We start from the raw sequence: 19,466 nt of genomic DNA, 5'->3' as shown, positions 1-19,466 counted from the left end.
CTAATAAGATTGTGGGCTATTCTACAGGACCATTGTTGATGCAAGCTTATTTATTTAGACACCATGTCTCGCCAATCAGAAACTTTGGAAGCAGTTTCACGCTTCACTGATTTCCAAGACACATCGCTATGACATTGAAAGAAATTTCACCATCAGGAACCTTTCCATGAATTTCTTTATTTGAAATAATTTACATTTTTATAACAAATTGTATTTCGAGACATTGATTAATGGTGGAAATTGTTACTTGATTTTTCATTTTATGGTTGGAGTATTTCATATTCAGATATTTATGTTGCACTGGAGGACAATTTTATGATATTTATGACTCATCTGTTATGATTATGATACAATATTAATGGTATATTTTATATTGTCTCATTAATCCCTTCCTATTCTTTTAAAATTGAATGTCAGATATACAGCAACCAAACATGACATGTGTTATTTGTTTCTGCTACAAGTTTACCCATCATCTGAAAATGCCTGCTTGATGTCTGTCTAGTACATTCCATGTATTCTTTTAAAAGTACAGTATTCTACTAGCTACAGGCACGGAGTAAACTCTCTTTTATGCACACTTAACTGCATACAAGCCAACAGTCATGTTTGTCCGGGAAACTCCTGTATTTTAGATTCATCTACCGGCACAACATCATGCTCGGTTTCTCAAATTTTTCTGCGGACTTTAAAGATAACTGAATTTTTATGTATGTGTGTTTTTTTCTGTTCTGTGTGTTGTTAACATCAATATAAATCTAATATACCACTAACTCTGATAGGTGTCAGAGATAAATCCAATGTACAGTATGTTTATGTATTCAAAATTAGACAATTGCTTCCAATATACTGTATAAAGTGTTAATATCTGGTGTATTTTTTGTGTTTGAACGCAAAACAACAAATTCAACAAACTGCACTTAACTATACGATAGAGAAAAAAGGCATGTAAAATTGAAAAAAGGCATAGTTTTGTTTACATGATGCCAATATGGCACAGACATGTACACTATGGATACAATTGTCTGTAAATAAATTGACATCCTACTAGTGACAGTGTCACCTTCTCCTCTATCAGTATTAATTGTGTTTTTAGGAAAGGAAATGTGGAATTACTGATAATGACCACAAAACACTGCTAATTGTATTTTTAAACAAGCTGTCAAAATATTGTGGTAAAACAAGATAGATAAAAGGGAAAAAATCCTGGTGATTGATGTTATATAATTGACCAATTAAAACCAGCATTTTTTGAGTTATCATCTGGTTACGGGCATTCCAAGAATATATTAAATTTAAGCTGGTAATAAATTGTTTCATGATCTACATGAACAGAAGAGAATTGGGACCCAAGCTCTTGCTTTAGTATTGCCAACAGGGAAAATCACTAGGGAACGTGCAAGTGGCCTAAGCAAGTTGGTCTGCTTGAGTGTAGACAGGCTGTCTGTTGGGAGATTCCATTTATCGTACACGCTGGAAATCATTGGAGCAAGCAGTGGAATTCCAACAAAAAGCAAACAACATAAACTTAGCCAGTGAGCCAGTGATCACTGATTGCTTGTACTGTAGATGCATTCTATTGGTTCATTGTTTAATGAGGAATTACCCAGTGAACACAGTGGACTTGCATTCCTCCATACAGTTTGTACTAAGCAGTTGCGTAGACCTGTGATTATTTTTTTTAAGGTAATAGTTTACTGTTTGTACTTTGTTTATGTGGGTCTTGTTAAGCTAATTAGCGCATCATTCATCCTTTGAATGAATCAACTTGTAATTACATGCCATACTGTATTCTGTTATTAAATAGAGCTACTACTGATTTACTATATGTTCAATTATTTAATACTGTATATGCAACAGTATACTGTAGTAGTAAGTTTTTATCTTATTTGAAAGAAACATGGTATTCATTATGGAAATAGAAATAGTGGTTTTAAAATTTGTTAACATTACTCTTTTTGCCATTTACAGTATTATGGCTAATCCTTGCATTATTAATATGATATTGTACAATGACTGTACTATTTTTATTTATTTTTAGTTATTTTTTAAGAATTCATTCAAGCACTGTATACATAATTATTAAATATTCTGTTGTTTTTATGCATTTAAATTGTTGAAATTAAATGTTTATTTCTTTACAAATGCTAGCCTAGCACATTATTATATATATGTAACTTGTTTTCCATTTATTATTTCCTAAGATAACGTGTCACATAATTTATGTGTTATATAATTATTTTCCGCTCTGCCAGTTTTTTTTTCCAAGACAGGATGTTTGTAATAATCAACCCAGTTTTGCAAATAAATAGTCTATTTGAACATTGTCAGTTTTATGAAAGGAAAATAAAAAGAAGAAGAGAAGAAATAAGTGTTTTTTGAATTGGTTGGTTGATAGCAAATATAGCTTGTTACATAATACTATCGTGGATGTCATTCTCATATAGCATACAGTACTACATTCTCAGCCATTTCTCTAATTGAGAGCGTTGCTAGCAGTCATACAGATCTGTTTCTTGAGCCTGGAGGTTTAAGTAACCGTATGACTTAAACTTGACTCTTTCTGTTTCTTGCAGGGGTTTTTGTTTATAAAACAAGGTCACATTTTGCGTCTATATTCATTAGTGTTACATTTACCAATGTAATTGAAGATTACAAGTGGCAGAAGATTTTTTGATTTGGGATGCATATTTATTTATTTCATTGCTACAATCGCACAAAATGACAACTGAATTCGTAGATACTGTCAAGGAGGGCTATGTCAGGTTAAAAAGCCGAAAATTAGGGGTAAGTTTCACTTCTTTTATTTTAATTTAAGATAATTTTATATTTAGAAATATTGGTGTTTATTAAACAGTAAAATATTTCTTTTGCATATATTATATAGAAAATACTGTAATAATTGTAATAAAGTGATACGATTTATTATGAAGTAGAGCAGATTTTTGATAGATTTGGTAAACTTTATGCCAAGAGAGCTTGGAAAAAAAGATCAGAAATTAAACATGTTCAATCTTTATATTAGATTAAGATCTGTATTACTGAACATGTTCAATCTTTATATTAGATTAAGATCTGTATTACTGAACATCAGTTAATTTAAGTTTTAAAATGTTATTTTGTTGGAGGTAATGTTTATTGTTATGGTTTTTTTTTTTACATATTTGTTAGTTTGTGAATTTTTAACTTTTACTTAAGAACGCACCAATTGTTATTGATTGAGTGCCACCGATTTAAAGGTGTAAGTTCATATAAATATATATATATATATATTAAAATATTCCTGTCAACCCAGGCAGCACTTGCCAGCTTTATACTATGACGTTATCCAAATTCCTTCACTTGCACTGATGAAGGGCTAGTGTTGCCCGAAAGCTCTGCTAACTTTTCTGGCTGTTTACTTTATCGTTTTGATTTAGCTTTTCGCTTTTTATTTTTGTATCTCCATTGAGATCCAGCCACTGATACCCACAGCATTGTCATTTTTTTCAGTAATTTGCCTTTGGATTTATATTAAAATGTATACACTAAACACTGATGGAAAACGGTGAATTTTATATAAAACAAATTGACTAAATTATTGGTAAATTCTTTAGAGTCTGAACAACATGTTATGTTAGGATTATCAACAAGCTATTGTCAGAAGATTATTATCCAGATAAAACTCTCATAACCAAACCAATTGCTTTGGGCAATATAACACTTTACTGTGTGTGTACATTGATTAATACAAGTTGTTTGTTGGTCAGCTTTCTGATTTATTTCATATCAAGGTGCAAAAGCCAAAGATTTAAGTTTGTAGGCAATACTTTTCACACTAATTCACAAATACTTTTAATATATAAAGTAACAATAAGTACCAGCTTGTATCAACATATTGCACTGGTATTGTAATGAATAAAATAGGTCTGTCTAGCAAAAAGCAAAAAATATAAAGAATTCCCCCAGGAGAAAAGAAAACTGTTATGTAAATGAAGGAAAGACAGATATAAATGGTTATTGTGCTTTGGGAAAATACTCAGTTTAATTACTTTGCCAGCCAGGCCTGAAGAGAAATACTTATTTGTTGTAATTTAAAAAAGAAGATTTGACTTGTTGTAATCTGCATATATTTCTTATCATCTGTTCCACTTTTCTTTATGTGATCATTTATTACTGGTAGATACTGATGGATTATTCAAGCAGGAGGTTAATTCCTTATAGCTATCGATGGTATTCATTACTAGAAAGTTAAATGTGAAAGATACTGAAGTACAGTGTAATTATATCCATATGAGGTTATCCAAATTTCTAATATATCAAGTATCGGAAATTACAATGTCAGACTGAGATAAAGTGATTTTTAGTATTGTTACATTTAAGCATATCAAATATGTGTTTTATATCCTGTGTTCATTATTAGCCATCAACAAAAGCATCCAGTGAAATCTCCGAAAAAGGAGTGCCCAGAAAACAAAGTCTTAAACTGAACCAGAAATCCCAAAATGTCTTATTATTCTTTCTTTTGATAAAAAAAAACATTCCAAAAATTGATTTTCTCTAATTTATTTCATCATCCTCATCAGGCTGTTCATCCATTGTTAGGTGAAACCCTCTTCTCCATTTTCTTCTGTCATATGCTATTCTTGATTTGCTTATTTCACCTCTTCTCTTTTGTCTTCCTCTCCTCCTTTGTCTTTCTCTACTTTATTTAACATTTCTTGATTGCCATTCTGTGAGACTCTTGGTCCATTTATTCAGACTGAAACAAAAATATCAGCACTGAAACTGAATGAAATAATGAAAATAATCATTGCACAAAAACTACAGTGTACTGCAGAAATCCTCTTTATTAATTTATACAAATAAATATATTTCATTTAAAAAACAATAGCATAAAAAATGATGACATGTTAAGAAAAAAACTGGACAACAATGTTAAATTACAAATTAATTAAAGGTAATTGTCAATGTTACAAATGTAATCAAATCTGGTATTTATATCATGCATCAACAAATGGCATTTTAATTTATTTTCTGATCTTTGATTCATATGATAATCAAATAATTAATTTCGTAGCCTAATTACAGAATTACATGGAACACTTTTCTGATAAAAACTACGTTATTGTGGCTTTTTCAACTTGCAGAAACAAGTTCAGGACATGTGCAGTTGTATTTAGTTAAAATGATAGACCATTTTAAATAATTTGAATTGACATTAATAGGTTGTTTTGTGGTTATAATTATATCATTGCAAACAGCACTTTAAACATTTCTTACCAAACTTTTCTAGTATAGATAGAATAGTTAATGCTGTTTGCTTGGCAGTATTCAGTGTTGTCAAGATTTACGAGAAAAACTAATAGTCGTGTGCTCTGGCTGGTGCCAAAATTCTGTAAACACTAAACTTGGGGAGTTGCATTTGATTAAAAAGAAAGTAAATTTTCACCTTTGAGGTAACCTGTCTGGTAAGAATGCCTGGGGTTACCAGGGGTTACAACCAACCAAGTCATCTGACCCATGTTTCAATTCATTTCCTCCTGTTGATTTATATTGTCAATGAAGAATCTAATTTGTGATTGGTCAGAACTTGTTTCAAAGTGCATAAATCAACCACAGAACATGGAAGATATTATGAAATTGAGTGGAAAGATGGTGATATGATTACATACACTGCATTACATTCATATGTCTTTGTAATAAAATCGTTCCAAGGACGCATTGCCTAATGCTGTTTCAAAACCCTGTTGGTAATGTTTAAAGTATGTCCCATAAATATTTGTGTTCTACAATATATTTTATGTTTATTGCTGAAAACAACAACTGTATAATGTAATGCATGCATATAGTTCTCTGAGGTAAACTAACTTCATAAAAGTAAAAAGTGTATGCTGATGAATTGTAGCAAAAAGTAGGACAGCTGTGTAGTACACTTGTAATGCGTATTGATTTTCACGCATTGTACATATAAATCAAAACACTTAAAACAAAATTATTAAAATATGGATGATTGTGAAATAAAAGTTCTAATATGAAAAATAAATTATGTATTCGTAAAACACACCAAAGGTTACGTTTGTTAAAAGTGAAGTTTAACGCACACAAATCTATATTTGCCCATGGGCGACTATACAATATAAGACAATTGCAAATATTGTACATGTACTCTATGTTTCATAGTCCATTTTTATGTAAGCAAATGTCACAATTGGTTCATTAATATTCCATAGAAGTACTTTTAAAATAAACCGATGGTTTTGGTCTGGTCTTAACATAACAATGGGAAGCTTCTTTTTATTAAATAAACCTCCAAAAAATATAATTATAATTATTTATGTTTTATTTTCTGTATGCTTTCAGAAAATGTGTTTATTGTATATAATTATGTAATAGGTGAGTCCTGTGTTCATTCTGAACATCGGGGAATGAGCTGTTAGGAGCTCATTGTACTAAGCCTCGGCATTATGTGGTAGGGTGGCCAGTTCCTTTCCACGCTGCCTTATTTCTCCTTAGTATTTTCAACTAGGTACTCATATACAGCTGAGTGGACTGGGGGTTGTCAGGAATTGAACCCGTGTCTATCTGTATGACAGTCAAGTGTCCTAACCACTCGGCTATCCAACTACAGTATATAATTATGTAATAATGACAGAAAACAGAGAATTTCTAAAACACCAAAGTGATATACTGGAAATTAATGGTGAAAATAGGATAAATCTGAGAATGCATTAACATAGATTTGAACCCAGAATCATCAGTTTGCCCACATTCCTACAATTGAAGATTTATAAATTATTAAAAAATCTATGTAAAAAACTAATAATTTATGCATCATTTAATGTAAAATACACAATCACAAAATCATGTAAATATATTTCAGTTATATAATAGCCAGACTCTGGAAACCATTATAATATTTAAACTTTTTTTAATTTACTCAACAAGTTATTTTATAATTGGAAATAGCTTCCTGTCTTAGCAAGCTAATTGTAATTCTTGCTTTCGTTTCCATAATTTAATGTTACTTGTGAATGTAGAAATGTCAAAATAGTATTAGAGAATTAAAATTAATGGCAATATGTTGATATAAAGTAATTTCATACAGACTAGAAAAAATGTATGTAACTATAAATTATTTATCTTGCTAAATGGCACGGTTGACGTGATATAAATTCTATAGTTAACTATTGGCGGGCCAATCAAATGAGCTGTGATTAGCAATAAAAAAAACATATTGAAAACCGTCCAAAATCCCCAAAGAAGAACATTATCTCTAGAACAAAATACATTTATAAATTTCCCTAAATTCATTTAAATATATCTATTAAAATTTAAATTGAAAAAAAAATAAAAATACTTTAGCACAAAACATTTGTGATTATACAATCAAGGTTTTTTAAATTGTATATTTTACAATAAATAATCATTATAACCTAGCCATTAAATCTACGATAATGAAAATCAATATTTTTCACCAAGTACTTTTCCTCTCTAGAGTAATTGAAGGCCAAGTCTAATATATTATAGAATTTTATACTAGTAGTACACTGGATATCAAACTAACAGACAGTTGTTTATCAGTAGGTAGTTTTACCTAAAGGCTATTTCTTCATGGCTAATATTGTACTTCAATTTTTTTTCAAAGTTAGCTTTTACTATTAAACTTCCCCTATTTTTTCCGTACATAATTTTCTTAAATTAGCTGATATCAATCTTTTTCAACAAATTTCATTTATTTATGACTCTTTGACAGCTGATTCTCCTTCATCTCATCTTTTCAAATTTAATCACGAAGTTCATAATTATAATACTCGTATTGCACAAGACCTACATTTGCCAAAACCAAGATTCACTGCCTTTAAACATTCAATCAGATATACTGGTCCCATGAATTGGAATAAAATTCCTTTTCAAATTAAACATTCGGCTACTAAATTTTTATTTAATAAAACATTCAAATCTTTCCTCATTTCTAAATATTAATGTTTTCCCCTGGTGATTTGTGTTCGTGTGTGTCTGTGCATGTTCTGTTTGTTGATGTCTGTTTGTGTTGTGATTCGTGTCTTGTAATTTTGTTCTGTACCTGTGTGTCTGTCTAACTTATTTATTACTTCATTGTGTGGGCTTCCACATCACAGGCTTGCCTTTCGTGGATTGCCATCTTTTTTTCCACATGTTGCTGTTTTTTTTATATAAGGTATTATTTGATGTTATCAATATATAAAAAAAAATAAAAATTATTTATTTATTTATATATAATTTACACAGTGCTATGCAACACAATTGATTGTATATATGTATGTGTGTGTGTGTATGTATATATTTATATGTTCTTTGCCTGATTTGTTTATATATATAAATATGTATATTTATATATACTGTATATATGTAACTAAAAATAGTCTATATAGGCTATATATTTATATTATATTTCCTCATCTTTATCGTTTCAAATTAATTAATTAAAATTTCAGTATATCACCGGGTGGTTTAGAACTAATGTTCTTTTCCTGTCGTGTTTATATATTATATTCATGAAATGTATTATTTGAAACCCGTACTTACTTTTTTTAATACCTTATTCATTTGTTTTATTATTGATTGAAACAAAGAAAATAAATGTTTACGTTGAATTGAATTGAATTGAAACTCTTGTGAAATACCGAATGAATGACAAGTGGAGTATTTCGGCAAAATAACGATTTTAGCCAGTTTATTAAATAGTTGAATATTTTTTACAAACAACTAATATGATGATGGTCACTTGTAAAATTTTGCTTCCACTCTCCATGTTCTGTGGTCATGTGATGGGGTCATGTGATGCAAGTCCCAACAGAGACAAACATAAACTTTACACAGACTTTAATCTAAAAACTGTGCAAAATATTTTCTATTTCTATAACACTATAGATGATGGTGCAACATTGTCATCATATTCTGATTAGCCATCTCATTGTTTTCAATAAATCTAACTGCTATTAACACGTTTCCAATACTGACCTACTTTGATAATTCATACTAAAATAAAAGATTACTCTGGTTTTATTGGGTTATGATGATCGCATATCTGAAAGACTCATTATGCATTTTGATTCAATAATAATTTGACCGAATAAACCATATTTAATATACATTATTCATCAACTTAAATATTTATTTAGTAAATCTTTTATTCAATCTTGTAGGATCAATCTATGAGATTAAACATTTGCATCATAATATCTGGTTTATGTCACTATACATATCATAAATACATTAATAAACTTATTTAAATAATAATATTTTAATAATAAATATTTTAACAATCTATGTTATACTATTCAGTTATAAGTAATATATTATCATTAGTATGTATAGGCCTGTAGTGCAATATATTAATTTCAAAGTACTGTACTAGATTGTGTAAACTATATACTATACATTGTATATTGAAGTCCCTGCATAATAATTATTGATCAATTCTTAGGCAAGATGCTTATTCTCATTGCCTCATCCTTTAGATGGGATGTTGTTAAGCCGTTAATGATACAATAAAAAGTACATTACGGAGATTGTCTTCAGGTGCGTTAGTAATGGAAGGCACAGATTCAAAAGTGATTTCATCATGGCAAATTTTCATTTGAAGACAAACTTATAACACTTATAATATTGATTTTGGTTGACGATATTGATAAATCAAATAAACTTATTTTTATTATTTTTTTAAAACCTAAATAAACAGATACCTTATCAACTTAAATCTGGATACAATTCCAAACTTTTTAAAACTTCTTTATCTTTCTTACAAATCAACAAGTTTTAATGTATCAGAAGGTGACAAACTAGCTTCTATTTGTAATCATAGGTGGTAAACAAAACAACCAAAGTAATTTCAACTTTATCAAATTAAAAATCTTAAATTTTGCATGAATACTTAAATATTTTTACAATTTAAAGTTGATGACTTTACAGTATGTATGTCTTCAAGCATTTTTATATTTTTGTTGTCTAGTGTATCAGATATAATAACTCCTTTGGTATTGACCCATTGAAAGTTGTTGTGTACTTTCTTCACCATGAATTCAAGCACCATCCATTGTTTTTTAGTCCTGTGGCAAAATCAGAAAAACCTTATAGAAATTAGGAACAATTGCTTTAATAGAGGAATAGAGTTGATAAAATCTTGAGTTAACTTAAAGTTGTACTATGTGTGACCTCTTTACTATGATTACACAAGCATGAAATGAAAGCCTACGAAATAAATAATATCAATAATATGTACTAAGCTACATGTAGGATCCTTTTTCTAGATTATCAAGGAAGGTACAAACATTGACCAAATGACTGTTCCCCAACCCCCATCCCCTCCACTTCATCCAAGGTGTTTCTTCAGCATAGCACCGAGTAAGCTGTTTATTTAAAAATAGAATTAAAATATAATTTTTATATCGACTGCATTTTGCAGATAAGAGTTGCACAGTAATAACCAATTAAATGGCGTTCTAACACCAAATCGATTGGGTGTTTTCAACTGTTATTTAATGTCCAGTTACTGAAAATTTGTCCTTTTTCTGCTGCCATTAAATTGGTGTTAATTTATTCGCACACTTAATAATTATTTTCAGCAGAAACAGGACCCAAGATATACTAAATATCAAACCTTTTACGTATGCATTAGCTCATCTAAGGCTATGGTTAAAACATTTTTAAGAATCTGGACAATCTTCTGGCACTGACGTCTGCGAATATGAATTTCTAATCTGATCAGCAATAAACAAAGGAACAAACTGGATCACATATATAATTTGTTTGCAAACGTAATATGATTGACATAAAATATAAAAAATCCTGGGGTTATCTGAAAGGACACGGCACGTTTCCAAACTCCGGCTCTGATAAATTCTGATGGACAGCCATTAAAAAATCTGTTAAGGAATGATTAATGACAGATATTTGACGACATCCCAAGAACTTTAAGTTTCGTAAACGGCCAATATATTGGTCATTTATGACATTAATGTTAGACCTAAAAATTAAGTTAAATTGTACAACAAAATTAAATGACTTAGTTGGTTGTAACAAAATAAAGCATGGTTTAATACTATTCGTGACAAGTACGGTAGACTAACTATGCTATTGTAGCCCAGATCAAATATACTTGATAAATTAAATTACATTTAATAGTGAAATAAATTAAGGAAATTCTATTTTTTATTGTTGATTGTTTCCCAAAGCGGTCTTTTCAGTAATTGAATAAGATATTTATGGTCAGTTATTAATCAAAAAACAACTACAAAATCTTGTTTATTTCATAGGCTTTGAGGTATGTGTTTTATGAGTTTCCAATGTGAACTTTCCTTAGATATACTGACGTCAATATACTTTAGACCTGAATTCAGTATGAGATACTGTATGAGTACTTCAATTTATTAAAGAAATTGCCATCGTGGACGCCACCGGAAAATAACAATTTTTTTTCTTAAGAATTATAGACATAAAGTTGATAAGTAGAAACCCTCAGGTTTTGGATAAAGTGTCAACATAGTGCTATGGAGATGTAGTGATATGTTATTGTATTATCATTATGAAATAGCAGAACATAATCCGTATAAATATTGTATAAAATGCTAATTTTCACACTTCTGAATATGATTTTGTAAACACACCTCAAAAGACATTGGAAAATAGTTTCTAATCATACTGCTTTCCATAGAAAGATGGGATTGGAACCAATTCACTGTCATACTGCTTTCCATAGAAAGATGGGATTTGAACCAATACACTGCCATACTGCTTTCCATAGAAAGATAGGATTTGAACCATACCAATACACTGCAACAAAATAAATGTTACGGTTCAGTGCACCCCTTCGTTACTACTATAGTTTATTACACCTCAGAGTAAATTCAAGAAAATCAACATTGTATTCATTACATATTTTATGTGGTACTGAAATGTCAAGAGAATCGTTTTCTATGACTACACTAGTATAATGTATATATGAAAGTATAGACTTTACAGTCTTCTACTATAGTACTGTATTATAATTATATAGTTCAGATTCTATAATAGCAAAAAGCTAGAATAAAAAAGCGTTCGTATTGTGTTATATTGTATCAGCTATTTTAACCAATAATATAGGAGTACTTGAATAATGAGAACATTTATACCTTTTCATCATTTCATTGAAGATGCACTTTGTATTAAAGTACTTTAGCTGTGACTGTAATGCATTAACAATTGACAATGGCCGAGATAAATCTGTAAGATGCTATTATGCAAGCATGCAATTAACAGGTTGCATTGGTATATTGTCTGTCTAATTTGTTAATTAGAATTCTTAGGGGATTGAGACGCCAGCGTGGGGTTGTTTAAAAAATGGTGGTATGTAATCAACTATGGTAGTGGATTCGACAGTAAATTGTAAAATAACAATTGAAAGAGATTGTTGTTTGATGGGTGCGATGTGGGAGCCCTCGGCTGTAGCCTTCAGGATGCGTATGTTTGATATTTGGAAGTAGTGGAGTGCCAGCACATCATATTGTCGTAATTGTTTGTCTTGTTAGAATGAGACTTTTTTAATGCATACTCAAATGATCTACAGGGGTTCGGTTTGAAATCAATGTCTGATTCATGGGGATATGGAAATAGACATAAAATGTGTATTTGATGATGTTTATGTTTAATTTGAAAGATATGCAAATGAAAAGCTTTATTTTTAATTACTTGATAATTATTAGTGAGTTCTATATAATGAAAGTAATCAGAAAACAATTTAGAAATGTAATGTAAATACACATTAATATGTCTTTAGTGATGCCAACATTCATTTTTATCTTATATCACTCAAAGGACCTCCCCCCCCCCAACCCCTTATCTTATTTGACTGACTAAAGAAGGCAATACACAAATATGTGAAGTAGAGATTCCATGAAGAACAGTGCTTTTATTACTATTTTTAAGATAATAGATAATAATAGATTTAAAAAAAAATATTGAGTGGCCGAGCGGTAATTACGAAGACATAACATCGGCAAAGTTTCGCTCACTCGTTCTGTAGTTCTGGTGGTAGAACGAGTCTTCTCGGATAAGGACTATAAACCATAGGTCCGGTGTACACATCTAGCTCATGTGCACTTTAAAGAACCTAGTACATCTTTCTCGGTGAGTAGGGGGTTACACCGATGTACTAGTACATCACAGCCACTGATCATAACTGGGCCCTCTGGGAGACCAGTCTTTGACTGAAGAGGTTTCCCAGTATGAATAACATTTTTCAATTCAATAAAATATCTTTTAAAAACTGATTATTTCATACATTGCGTTTGGATTGCAGATGTTGAGAAGAACAAATTTCATACCTACTGTAGAGTGCGATAGATAACAGTTGGTTTACAAATTATTTTTACCTTGCAGCAAAAGAGAAATTATTATTAACCATATTTGACTTCACACCTGTTTCGTGGGAACTATGCGTGTGTGTCTGATAAAATCATCTTTAATCCTTATTCTAATTTCACATCTTTACTATCATACTACTAGCTCAATCTATTTATCAGTGGTAGTGCACTGGTTTGATGCTGAGAGGCTTAGCTCTGTTATCACCCAATTTAACGATGTTTTGATAAGGTCAAGAGGATACGAAACGAAGCTGGTGTTAATAAGGCGTAAGGCTGCGTGCTCTGCATGATGGTTACAACATGAATTACCATCATGGTGAGAACAAACTATAGGCGAAAATATCTAACATTCATGTTTTAGTATTCCTATTATATAAAAGGATTACAAGAGTCTTATGTTATAAATATCGTAACTGTTTTAACCATTACGTTCTGATGTTTGAACCAATTTTATATCTGCAGCAATTATGTCTGTTTCTGATTTATTTGAATTAGACCAATAAAGATGAATTGAATTGATTATTTTAAAAACCAATATATAAACATAATCCCTAATAATCAACAAACTCCTTCCTAACCATCTGAATAATAAATCTGTTCCACTCAAATAAAAAACAACAAAGTTAAAAAGAAATCAGTTTGTTTAAAAGTAGAAACAAAAAGTATATTCTTGATTGTATATCCTCTATATCTATATAAAGGCATAAATCCAGAAACATGTAAATTATTAATTTATTCATGAATTTACAATCATCTATCTTGTCTCCAACTACAATATAATGTACATAATGTGTAAATAGAGATGTCATGAATTTTTACATATTCCTTCATGATCATTACATTACTTATTATCCATATTATAACTGTTAATCGTCTAGCAATCCATTTTATGACTTTATATAGAGTGATTATATTTTGCCCATTGGATGCTCCTTATCATCAATGTTTATGACTATTTGTGATCAAATTCCCCATTAATATCACCGCATTGACAACTTTTGAATGTACTTGCGGGTACGAGGTGTTATGTTATGAATATTATACCTATAATTCTCTAATTGTTATGCGTCTGAGAGCCAATGGTTCCTAAAACGCTAGCTTATTACTAACCTGGGCTAATCTTTTCACCTCATTGGTTTTATTGCTTACTCTAGCGGTAAGAAAAACAAGCCTTTTTCGCTGTTAATCTTTATTGCAAAGACGGCGGCAGACAATATAATTGTAAATATAATCGCATGAATAAGAGGGGGTGCCTATTGGCTCTTAATGATTATTATATGAATTGTTTAATATAATTACATTATAAAATAGTGCATGCAAAAAATTATTTACCAATTATTTTAGCATGTTTTTAATTTGGTAATTTAACTATCATAAAAAGATTACATATTTTAGTATTTGAAAGATTTAGTTTTTAAATTTGAAGTTTATGAATAGCATCCTGTGTTTGTCCTTGCTTTATACCGCATTTATACACCCAATTTAGCTCTATTTTCATGGCTGTATCAAATGAAAAACAAATTACCTTCTTGGAATAATTAAATTTGAACCAACTGGAGTTGTTCAAAATTAATAGTACTACTATAGGTTACTACATATTTAGTTGTTTAATTGTTAATTAGTACACAAAAATTGATTGAAAATTTTCATTTTCATTTTCATTTTTCATTACTTTAAAATAGAACATTAAAATGTTCTATTTTAAAGTAATGAAATCCATAGGCCTAGCGGAGAGGTTGCTGTTGTAGAAAAAAGAAAATAAGAGCAAAATATCTAATAAGTTGTGCCAAGCAGGAAGATGCTATTAAATGAATTTTAATTAAATGCTTTTAATTGTGATTTTTTAAAATTTAATTTTGAGCATAAAAATGCAGCAATGACCTCTTCAGTCGAAGACGGTCTCCCAGAGGACCTAGTATGATCAGTGACTGCAGTGATGGTGTACTATTAGAAGTACACCAGGGTAACCCCTACATGTCTCGAAAAATGTACTACCGGCTGTTTAAAGTACACATGAGGTGTAACAATTTCAGTTTGATTTTCCTTGGACTATAATAATTATATTATCCTTCTACCATTGCTCTCCATAATTTTGCATTTTACGTTTTTATTTATAATTTTTGTGAATATAAACATAAATTGAATTTTTTTGAATTTTATTGTCCAATATTCATAAATATAAATTTGTGTTTTTAATCTTCCAATCCCATTAGATTTTTCATCATACCTCCTTCCCCCTGCTATGTTTTTTTGGTAAATGGTAATTGTGAATTCTAGTAAATATAAGCTTTTTGTATACACTCACATTTTCTCATAATACAACCTTCATTAATCCTAAAAGAGATACTTTAAAGGAGTACTTAATTACACTCTGTATGAATGAAAAATATCAAGAGACTAGTAATTACCCAAACCAAGACTTAGCTTATTCTTCCCAGGTAATTTTCCCCTAATAGCTTATTAACTACCAAGCAAGATTTTGCATTGAATGGGTTCAATCAAGCAATTTGCGCAAGTTTTGATCAACCAACTCAAATTAGCCTTCATTTATCCATAATATTAAGCCCTTATAATTTTCTCCCGTTCCCTTTTCAGCATGCGGCATGAATGAACATTCCAAAGCAGAACAAATGGGAAGGAAACTTGCCTTTAGGGCATCACGTTCATTTTGACAGATTAGGACAAATAATTCGGATAATTATTTGAGTTGTATTGTTTATATGGTACAATAGTTATAGGATACACAAGTTGGATTGTTGTGTTATGCTTGTGTTGGTTTGTTTCCGGTGTTAGTTTACCTCTGCCTTTTATTACTTGATAAGCATTTGTGACTGATTTTTGTAACAAATCAAATTTGTGTCATGTCCTTGATAATTATTATCGTTCTAATCATAACACGTTAAATTCATTTTACAACTTGTGTTGATTATTGCTCTCTGTATGTGTTTGTGTTCTTATTCATTTAAATTTCATCTATTTTCAAAATATATGTACTTCAATTGTTAATCAATATAGAATCTTTTAATTATTAAAAATCTGTTGTGTAGAATATTAAAATATTTCTTTATTTTTTATAAATATTATTCCAAGAGGATAATTAATTCATCAAACCTAATTCATAAATAAAATATTATCATTTTAGGTGTGGCAAAAAAGATGGATAGTTTTCAAAAAGGCCTCAAGTGCTGGACCAAAGAGACTAGAAAAGTTCATGGATGAGCGGTGTGCAAATCACCGTGGTTACCACAAGATCATCATCTTGGATCATGTGATCAGGGTCGCTCGGCTTCCATCAAACGTGAAGAAACATGGCGTTATAATCACATTCAGCGATAATTCCTGCAGACAGTTCGTATGCGATTCAGGTATAAATTAGAATTGATTACTTTGCATTAATTGTTATCTCTAGCTATTATTCATTTATTATATTTTACAGATGACTTGCTGTATGTTTTATTGTGCACAGGTATATGTAATCATGAAATGCTTTACTTGTGTGTTTGATACGATGCACTCGTCCTCTACAACATAGATTTTCTACATTTAATTAAAAAACATGTTTGTCTCCTCGAGGCTCTTAACAAAACACTATCAGAAATGTCTTTCCTCTTCTTGCTACAATTTAAATTTACTGATAGTGTTGTAAACAGAATGTTTATGTAAAAACAGGATTAAATTACAGCTAAAGAAACTAGGATCTGATCATGTATACAGTTTGAGATATTAAGACCGTTTTAATAGATATTTGTAGACGTGATCTGTAATAAATAAATTATAGTGTTTATGCAAGTTACGGCTCGTGTAATATGTATGACTGTTGCCAGTATAATATTTATGAGTTATATAAGCATAACCAATATAAATATTCGACTCAAGGAATTCAATATAATATATGTTGTACCGTTGTACGCTAGCTTAGAAATAAAATTATTTGCCTCATTTTTATTCCCAATACTATTTTACCAATTTAATTATGTAGTTGGATACCTCTGACAAGATCTCCTAAAATGTACAAAAATAATTAAACATTAATATACTTGCTATTACAGTATATATATTCCGAAAAAGCTGCTCTATAATGCCTTTGCTTTTCTTCCTTATAATATCTATACAGTTTATTTTTAATATGTTTGTGTAATATGTCTATATAAATATATCGTCAACTCGTCATCATAAAATTCATCAACATATTATTACAATACTCGATTCGTAACAACAAAAATTCAATCTACTGTCAACTAAAGTTGAAAGATAGTCGTGTCTTGGAACCATTCTATAGTTTGGTGTGCCATCAGTTAGACTTTCTTTTTTGATGCATCTAGGAATGGATGCCTAGGTGAGAGCAGGAATGTATGTACGTTTTCGATGTTACGATCTTTCTGGAATTTATGAGTTAATTTTCACTCAAAATTTATGGAATATGAACAGGATGTTTTAAAATCTATATAAATATGATATAGAAAGTAATATTTTAAAAATAAAATCACTTTATCGTCATGGTAAAAGTGGTTTTTGGTTGTCATTTGGGAGAAGATTAAAGCGGTACTTAATCCAGCCTAGAGAAGCGTATAACGTAATAGGGTTGCACGTACATACGCATTTATTTCAACTAAGTAGCATCGCTGATGATAGATGGTTGTAGTAGGTTGAGGGATTTGTAAGCCATACTCTTGAGGATTAAGGTTGAGGAACATAAAAAGCCATACAGATTACTGTTGATTGATTAGGATTAGCATAGGGTTAATGACATGTGACTCACTAATCCATTCACCTCTTAGTCATCGTTTCATTATACAAATATGTTAATTCATTATTAAAATTACTTAATTAAATGAATTAATCATATTTGAATTTTTTATTATAGGAATGGGCTTATTCTAGAATATTACAATAACTTTCAATAAAAAAAACCGCAGGAAGGTCCTGGAATGCAACACATCCCGTAATAATGCATATTTCATAATATATAATTAAATTATATAAAGCTAAAGTTAATAAACACATACACTAAATTATAAAATAATGAATATACACCTTGTGATAGGATACAATGTTTAGACAAATTTTACATATTTTATTTACTACCTGTAATTCTATTCTCTAAACAAAAAACAACATTAGATTATATCTCATTATCAATAATGATGCTTTCATTTAAAATAAACAGAAATGCTGATTTCTATAAATAGAAACTTTGAAAATTGTACACTGTGTTTAATACTGATAATAATTTATTTGGAAAATTACACTATTAAATCAGTGGCTATCAGCCACGAGGGCGGTGCACCCATTACAATATCAGAACAGCAATGCAAATACAAAGAGCAAGATTTACAGTTTCAAAATACCCTACCAAATACCAGTTTACCATTTGTCAATACTGTAATCTATTAACTTCTTCTAATTCTGTTCTACTACTGCAGTAACTACAGTGGGCTAAACAAGTTTAAGCAATCATATAGCAAGCCTTACATACACTCCTTAATATTGTAGTTGACTGTCTGAATCTTGACAATTAAAACAAATTAAAGTCATTTTTTATTGTAGTTTAAAATAATGTAGGTTATGACAATAAATCAAATTATTATATAGGAATTATTTGATTTATCATGAAAATATATTTTTACATCATAAAAATCTAAACTAAAAATATATGTAATGTAGGCCTTCAATTATTTACTTGAAATAGTAAATTAGTGCTGTTTTGCAATGTCCAAATATTGGAAAAAAGTCTTTATTACATTTAAAAAACAATTATTATTTTTGTTATCATCAGTGTTTAGATCTGTACTGTCTGTTTAGCGAGCCTCAATTTGTAGTTTTTACACAATGTATTATAACTCTGGAAAAGGTATTGGTCTATTTTGTGCCTAGCTTTCCTGGATAAACTAACAATAGATAGCCCAAAAGAAATGATGATGGTGGTTTGTGGGGAGGCTACCACTTGAGGCATAGTTCATTGACTAATACCATTTGTGGAGAGGGGTGTCTACTTTTCGAGTTATATCTTTACTCTTCAAGGAGAATTGGCTATTGTCAGTTTCTACAGGTAAGCGGCATTCATAGACTACCAATACCACTGTTGGTCTGTGTAATTTCATTTTT

At 30.1% G+C, this 19,466-nt stretch overlaps 1 protein-coding gene across 5 annotated transcripts in view; it reads left to right on the top strand.

The window, feature by feature from the left end:
* The window catches only part of LOC140056895 (docking protein 5-like), a 66,675-nt gene that overhangs the window by 28,662 nt on the left and 18,547 nt on the right, over nt 1-19,466 (top strand). For 4 of the 5 annotated variants that reach the window (XM_072102417.1, XM_072102415.1, XM_072102414.1 and 1 more), the window contains exons 2-3: nt 2,577-2,787; nt 16,504-16,726. In XM_072102417.1, coding sequence (XP_071958518.1) covers nt 2,722-2,787; nt 16,504-16,726 — 289 coding nt within the window. In that variant the 5' untranslated portion in view covers nt 2,577-2,721. Of the gene's footprint in view, nt 1-1,641; nt 1,687-2,576; nt 2,788-16,503; nt 16,727-19,466 lie in introns of those variants that run through there. The other variant, XM_072102416.1, reaches the window with a different exon arrangement.

The sequence above is a fragment of the Antedon mediterranea genome, chromosome 8, assembly GCF_964355755.1.
Source record: "Antedon mediterranea chromosome 8, ecAntMedi1.1, whole genome shotgun sequence".
Lineage (NCBI taxonomy): Eukaryota > Metazoa > Echinodermata > Crinoidea > Comatulida > Antedonidae > Antedon > Antedon mediterranea.
Note: the sequence above shows the minus strand (reverse complement) of the source record. Positions and strands in the feature narration are given on the sequence as shown.